Consider the following 8,114-nt stretch of genomic DNA (forward strand, 5'->3'; position numbering starts at 1 on the left):
TGTGTCAACATCTCTTTGTTATGAGAAAAGTTTAACTAATTTTGATTCGTTTAGAAGACTAAATTCACAAGCGTAATCTTACCACCCAATAGTGAGAACCTTTTCTTGAAAAATTCGTAATTTTAATTTCTTAAATGCGTCTGCACGTCTGTCTGTGCGAGTGACTTATTCGAAAGCGTGACAACTTCCGGTTTTCCACGAAAGCGAAAGAAAAAAGCGGAAGTGTATTTTCTGGGAATATTGCGATTTGTGGTTCTTGTTGTTCATTAACATGGCAGGATTGAACACAAAGTCGCCGGGCTCGAGGTCTGGAAGTCGCAGAGAATCGCTTGAAATGACAAATCAAAGTGAATCACTCGCTTCCAACAGCCAATTTATGCAATTATTGAGAATGCTACCGGATGAGTTGGAGCGACTGGAGCGGAAAATTAAGAAACTTGAGAAAGAAGTGAAAGCGTCCCCATCAAGGTAACTGTAACATGGATACGGTATCCTTTCGTTTGCATGTATCTGTAGCGTTTACTAGTAACTGATACGGTAGCATTCATCTCCGGTTAGTTTTCTTTCAATCAATGGCGACGTTCACGTTAAACTCGAGTTTAAAATCTGAGACCTCATGCGGCTCAGGCCCAGTTCAGACGTCGTGCTTCTGCCGTGCCGAACTAAATTCAGGAATTAAGTTCGACAAAAGCACGGCGTCTGAATCAAACTTTTGAATTAAGTTCGGCAAGCAATTAAGTTCGACAAGCTCTGCCGTGCTACACGATTCTGGCACGGCAGCGATTCGAACGTCGTGCCTCTGTCGCGCCAAACAAAATTCATAAATTATATTAATATATTTTGGCGGGATTGCGTTCCCACGGGGAGTTAGGAGGAGAATTGTTACGAGGCATCAGTAAATTCTAAATTTGATTCCACTCTGGCACGACGTCTGAATCAGAGTTGTTTTTCTGCCGTGTCATAGTCCAACCAAATTGCAATTGAGTTCGGCATGGGTGAAGCACTACGTCTGAACTGGGCCTCAGAAATAAGACTTCGCTGAAGAGAAACAATGGTGGAAGCTTTAGTCCGAAAAAGGCAAACTAGATTTTGTCTTAATGACTTGCAGGAAGGGACTTAGTCTGGCACAGACTACATGCAATGCATTTTATTCAAAGGAAACTGCATATAAAACGATATATGGGCATGGGCAAAGTTTAGAAATGCCATTAATTACCTCTTGAATGAGACAAGTTCGATCACTTCTGAAACAGCGCATGGGAAATTACATGGCATTGGTTAAAGACAGCACAAACAAAGTCGATTATACAGTACCCACGATACCCATAAGAAACACTAATCCAGCCAGAATGTTTGAACCTCAGAGCGATTGGAAGGATGTGTCGGAAGAAAGGTTGTATCACTCTGTTTTAGTGGAACAGGCTGCCTAGGATGAATCGTTGCTCCCCGGAGTTAAGACATATAGGTATTGTGCAACGTGTTTTTTGAGCCTTTTGTCCTGGAACAGAGTATGGATTTAACAGTTTTGGTCTGACAAACGGTATGATCTGTGCACTCTTTACGTATAATTCTTGGAAAAAATTATTTTTGTCATCGTTATATCATCACTTGAAAAGTATGATTTAATTAGCATCTTGAATTTGAACACCTCGGCTGTATACGCCGACCAACGCAGTTGATGTAGAACATCAGGTCTGAAATACGGTTTCCTTCTGTGGTTCAGGTCTGAAGTGAAGGAGCGAAAATCTTGTGTCTGGGTTGAAAAAAGGGTAAGAGTTTCAAGGAGCCCGATGCACTCCCACACTCATATTTTGGGAGGTATCCCCCCTAGAATCGTTGATCTCCTGCAACACGTTTGTGCAAAAATGCACCCAAAAAAATCGAGGAAAAAACCTATCACTTGGACATGTAATTAGAGTACATAATTGATCGCACTAATTCAGGTCTACTCTTGCAGTATCAGAGTCATGTTGGCGATCGGTACAGCAAGGGTTTACTGAGAACTATGCTTGATCGGGCACATCGTTTATCTTCATCTTGGTCATATTTTTCCGATGAATGTGACCGTTTGAAGACAGTATCCTCACGTTTGAAGTATCCCAAACACCTCGTTAACTCTACCATCAAAAGTTTCGTTGACTCAAAGGTTTGTGACCAGCACCTTTTATCACGATCTCAAGAGACAGATGACACGATTCGAGTAATTTTACCATTTAAAGACCAAATCTTAGCGGATAGTGTGAGGAAAAAACTTAAGGATCTGAGCCTAAAAATACACACCACCATCCAGCCTGTGTTTGTGAGCCGAAAAACTGAACGAGAACTAAATGTGAAAGAAACAAAGCCACCAATTGTAAATCAGCAGTGTGTTGTTTGTAGTTTTCAATGTGACCTGTGTGATGCGGGTTATGTTGGTTACACACGCGGATATTTACGTAATCGTGTACAACGACATAAACAACAACCCTCCGCCATTACCAAACACTACAATAACGTGCACGGGACAATGCGAAGTGCTTAAGAAATGCAGATACAAATTTGACTGCTTAATGTACGAAATGCTTTTTATAAGAGCTTTAAAGCCAAATCTCAATATGCAATCAGACTCCATTCGTGCGAAAGTATTTTCATAATCTTCGCACCCTTTTATGTTAATTCTTCGCGCCAAAATGGCTCTAAATGCTGTAAATTGCATGATCTTGTATACATTTTCCTTGATAATGGAGTCATGACTACTCCGCAACGTTGGATTTTATCGTTCATTTTTATCGTTTTATGTTTAAAGAAATCTCTTAATAATTGATCGTCGAACATAAGGTTAATGTTGTAGAGCAACACTTTCAGTTTCAGGGTAGACTCCTCCAGTAAGAGAGTTGAGAAATGGTGGAAAGAGCAGTGGGAAGCCAAAGAAAATCAACTAAGAAGCAAACTAGATGACAGGTATTGTTCTAAAAATTATCTCACAGAATGTAAAAGTATTGCATTTTACCAAGCGAAATCTGTTACGTAGCCTGCGTTATCCAACGCCGCCCTACATCGCGTGCTGTATGGAATATTTTTCATGTACGTAAGCTTATTTGTATGTAGCTATTTTAAAAACTGAGTTTCAAATTTCCATGTCTACCAGCTGAATTCATCTTGCATTAACTTACATGTAGGAACCAGATACGTAATTATTCTGTTTTGAACCTTTTAGGCAAACTGGCGCTCTAATTTTGAAGTATCATCAGTACTCTATTTCGTCACTATTATAGGGTATTTGAATTGCGGAACCACTATGACCAACAGCTGAAGAACAGTACAGAAATTTTGCAGAAAAACAACACGGACCTTCAAAATCTCTTAAATGAAAGGTAACTGACGTGATGATATCACGAATTACACGAGCTAAATCTACCTTGATTCATTTTTTGCTACATTTATGCTTACAAGGCTGAGATATTCGGGCAACATTAAATTGCAGACTGAAAGCGTTGTTGTGCTTATTAAAAAAATTGTGGCATGTCAAGTTGAATTAAAACGTTGCCTGTATTTCTCGGCCTTAAATGTACGTAGCAAGGTTTTTTTATAATTCCTAAAAAGCCGAAGTGTGCAGGTGCAGAACCTTTAACATTTGATCAACACTGCGCTTAAGCTTAGTGTTGCGTCAAACGTGTTAAGCATCTTGAAGAAACCGTCGCATAAGAACAATGCGCTTGCGTTTTCGGGGCTTCACGAACGGAAAAAATTCGTGACTATCAGCGAAAGAACGTTTTTTTAATTTTTCTTTGTGATTTCCTTGTACTTGTGTCATCATGGTGCCGTGTCCCTTGCTTACGCTTGTACTACCGTAAAACGTATAAACCAGGCTTTAAAGAGGCGCATTGCACGCCCACCGGCTTGCACACACATCACTTACGGTAGTCTGCATACGAGCCAAGTGGCCCATCAGGCAGGAGCTTATCCCGGTTTCTGTAGCATGAAGCGACTAGGAGTATTTCTACTCCCCCCTTGATGGGATGCTAGTCCATCGCAGAGTTATCCCCCAGCATTAAATTCACCGGTACTCATTTGTCCACCTGGGTGGAGAGAGGCACTGTGAGAGTAAAGTGTCTTGCCCAAGAACACAACACAGTGTCCCTGGCCAGGGCTCAAACCCGGAATCCTTGATCGCACTAACCATGAGGCCATTGGGCCTCCACGCACGCATTACTTACATCATCGTCGCTTAATTCCAGCATAGACATTGCCTCTCAGAAAAAGAAAGAAAATGAGGCATTAAAGAAGAAATTGAGAGAATGTGAACGTCAGCTACAGGAGAAGATAAATTCCAGTCCAAAATACTCTCGAGATGTGGACGGGTAAGTACAGTGTTTGTATATTTTGCCATTATATTTCAAGTTTATTTTCCCTATAGTTAGTGGAGATATTCTTGCCGCCTTTTTTGGAGGGGGGCGAAGCGGTTAGGGAGCTCATGGAGATGCACCACGTGTAGTTAAAATCTCCAGAAACATTGCAACGATTTTAGCCTTAATTGGGAGGTAACGGAGAAATGAAAGGAAGAAAACGCAATGTACTGCATGTACTTTTGCGGACAAAGCTAACACGACGCTCCAAAAGTGAAGACAAGAACCTACTGCGAGATGAAACCGTGTGACGCTAGCTTTTTCCCTTCTCGGAACAGAAAATGGAAACTGAACTTGACGACGGCAAATGAACACAACTTTGAGAAATATTTACTCTGATCAACTCGCTTGGCTTGAGGGAGAGTAGAATCCATCACTAATGTCTGGATAGCGGGGATCTGCGGTAACTGGAAATCGGACTGACATAGGGACCTTTACTTCACTGTAGTTTATTCTCCTCGGGTAAATCGAAAATCATTTGCAAAATTGATGTATTTATACTAACGATTTTATGATCATTGCATCAGCTAAAATAGTGAACGAATACGGCATTCGAACCACTCGTGTTCTTAAAGAAATCAGTCATTTCAAGTGGTTTTACGAACATCCGACATACTAAGTAATTTACAAAATTATTGCACCATCATCGGCAACATTACTACTTATCAGTAATTTTTTTTGAAGCGCTTAGAAAATCAACATTGCCAATCATTTTATTCCCTGACATTCAACTGATCCTGGAAAAGACCTTTAAAAATGAACACCGCACTTCTGCATGACTCAGCCAAATCGTCCGAAGGAAAGTCTGCCTGCATAATGACCAGAAAAAAATTAATATTACTTGGCATAGAGTCCTAAAGTGTGACGTCACAAAAAAATAAATTTGTAAAATTATGGGATTTGGCGCCATTTTCGAATAGAGCGTCCTTAAAAAAGGGTCTTTGCCAAAAATTACCTCTTAATTGTAATTCCCAGCCGAAATATAAAGGACGAAAATTTGATACTGCCCCATATAAATCTCTCTAATTTTGAGTCAGTTCTAAACTGAAGGAACTGAAACAAATTTTGAAGGGTTTATATGGGATGCTATCAAACTTTGATCCCTTATATCTCTATCGGGAATTGCAATTCAGAGCTAATTTTTGGAATGAGGGCATCTTTTAGGATCCTCTATAACAGTATTACATCAAATCCCATAATTTCAAAAATTTTATTTTTGTGACGTCATCACTTTAGGACTCTATTACACTGATTCGAATCATGGTTTCAGATAATTTTGCCACATATCGTCAAATAGACAAAAAAAAGTAGAACTGAAGACTGCTTGAGCTCAGTCATTCGGACTACCATATCTGAAAAGGATTTCTATGGGTAAATTGATGATTTTTCTGTTGAATAGTTTGCCCTAGTGATGCTAAGGTATGCTCGAGGTAACATATGCATAAAGCAACCAGCTAAGATCTGGGGTGTACATTTTTTACCACTCCATCTGTACCGCATATAGACGTATGTTTAATTTGTTGTGAAATGACTGAATACGTTTTTCTCACTCTGTTTACCCTGAATAGGTATAGTTATGAAGAACAAATGGTGAAGACAAAGCAAGCGCTGGAGGAGAAACGCAGAGAGCTTGACAGGTTTAAAGAAAGGTAATTATCGTTGATTACTTAAAGGGCCAGTGTCACGATAATGCGCATGTACGACCTTAAATGGAAGGTTTTTAGCCAAAAGAAATCGTACAACTCAGTCAGTGCAATTCAGAACACGCCTCTGGAATAACGTAGATTTTCTCGTGCGGCTTTATGACAATCTATTATCCTTGAAAACCTCATTGTCCTCCTTTTACCTTCTCAAGCTGCTTGTTTTTACCCACCAAATTTCTGTAGGATCTTAAAAAATACAAAATATGGTATGAAAACCATCCAAAAATGATTAAATAATTTCTGGAATACCGACACTATAACTTTCAAATGTCCCACAAAATCGTTCAAGAAGGATTTTCGTTACCAAAGCCAAGTTTGACGAAACTTGGACCATCGGTCCAAACATCAAATTACTTACGCACCCGCAAAAGTGCAACAGGTCCTAAAATGAGTAAAATAAAGTAATAAACAGATTAAAATAGAAAAACGGGAGTTGTTGTCGAATAGTTATTATTTTTATCAAATTTTTAAGGGTAATTTTTAAAGTGTTATTTCGTCAATCAAATAGGTCGACTTAAGACCACACTAGAACTAACCTGACATTCGTAACCTGATACATCAAATGATGCGCAGCGCGGAAAAATTAGAGCCTTATCGCAGGTTACATTGGTTCTAAAAAGATGTTCGTCTTTAAATTTCCTTACAGGCATGCCGCTTTCTCAGAAAGAAAAGTGAGATCTGATCAGAGAAGGACAGAAAACACACTAAGCGCAAACAGGCAGTCACAGCTGGAGAGTGAATATGTCATTGAATTTAAAGACGGTACACGTGTTGATGCCATTGACATTATAACAACTAGAGTTGGTCGTTATCGGGGAAGCAAAATCAGCTCAGATGAGTATTTAAGGTGCTGCAGACTTGCTTGCTTTGTGTTTGAGGTAATGTTCTGAACTTTAATCTGTATCAAGTGTGTTTTTCTTGAAATAATATTAAAATGCTTAGTTGAGCTTTTCTTCAAGTTCACAGTTCTACGATAACGAATTGCATCTAATCACACCGGTTTATTGGACTGAAATTCAACTTCTGCATTTCACGGATACTGAAGTTGTTCCTCAAGGTGTGACCTGAACAGAAATGATATGTATCATCTATAATAACTTTGTTTTTAGAAAAACTAGTTTCTAAAAAGTGAATTTGTTCTCAGATAAACGTTTCTAAAATGAAGTCATCGGTCTCTGGCAGACGAAGAAATTGCCATTTATTGTAGCGAATCACTCCATGATAAACGCCGGCTTTTAGCATTTCCTTGGAATATCTCAGCACTTGGGAAATAGAAGATTATCTTGCTTGAAATTTGGAAAAAACCGATTCGAAATGCGCGAAAAGAAGGTTACAACTGCCGGAAGCTGAATTCTCAGCGGCAAAATCTCTAGCGGGGCAGCGCTAGGATGCGTGTGTGAGTAGAGGAAGAACACGAGCAAAAACCTTCGTCGACCCGACCAGGCTTAAATTCGAAAAGAGCGGCTTACCGTTTTATGAGATTTGATGAGAGTGATGGCCAAGCGAAAGTGAGAGTTTAAACTCTCGGCTACTTTCGTCGTTTGGCAATTGTGAATATAAAACAGAGCGCAGTGCTTTCTGCAAGACGAGCTAGATTGCTGACACAAGCCATACTTCTGTTGGTCCTCAGCGCTTTCTAAAACCTGGTTTTCACTAGCGACGCAAGCACAAGCGCAAGCACAAGCGCAACCAATGGGGATGAGCCAAGTGAAAACAAAATTCGACGCAAACAAAAGCACAAGAAAAATCATCCGAACCTTCCAAACTGTTTAGGCGCGAGGTAATCTGGATCCAGTGTTTTCATCGACCAAACTTAACCACGTGTGGTAAATATCCTTGTGCTTGTATTATGTCTGAGTGGTATTTCGTTTTCACTTGTTGCAGCGCAAACGCAAGCGTAAGCGCAAGCACACGAAAAAGGAAAATTTTGATCGCTTGTGCTTATGCCTGCGTCAAGGCCGTTTTCACGGTGAAGTAAGAATTATTGTGCTTGCACTTGTGCTTTGCGCTTATGCTTTGCGCTTGT

General features: G+C 39.9%; 1 protein-coding gene and 1 pseudogene across 2 annotated transcripts in view; both read left to right on the plus strand.

Annotated features, from left to right (window-relative positions):
* Positions 1-76: 76 nt before the first annotated feature.
* Positions 77-8,114, plus strand: part of LOC110064025 (uncharacterized) — a 13,978-nt gene continuing 5,940 nt past the window's right edge. The window contains exons 1-6 of one of the 2 annotated variants that reach the window (XM_089275782.1): positions 77-468; positions 2,851-2,940; positions 3,255-3,353; positions 4,218-4,340; positions 5,954-6,034; positions 6,735-6,966. In XM_089275782.1, coding sequence (XP_089131908.1) covers positions 272-468; positions 2,851-2,940; positions 3,255-3,353; positions 4,218-4,340; positions 5,954-6,034; positions 6,735-6,966 — 822 coding nt within the window. In that variant the 5' untranslated portion in view covers positions 77-271. Of the gene's footprint in view, positions 469-2,844; positions 2,941-3,254; positions 3,354-4,217; positions 4,341-5,953; positions 6,035-6,734; positions 6,967-8,114 lie in introns of both variants that reach the window. The other variant, XM_089275781.1, reaches the window with a different exon arrangement.
* LOC149100925 (uncharacterized) lies at positions 475-2,902 on the plus strand (annotated as a pseudogene).

The sequence above is a fragment of the Orbicella faveolata genome, unplaced genomic scaffold, assembly GCF_042242905.1.
Source record: "Orbicella faveolata isolate gen_17 unplaced genomic scaffold, um_ofav_v1 contig_4, whole genome shotgun sequence".
NCBI lineage: Eukaryota > Metazoa > Cnidaria > Anthozoa > Scleractinia > Merulinidae > Orbicella > Orbicella faveolata.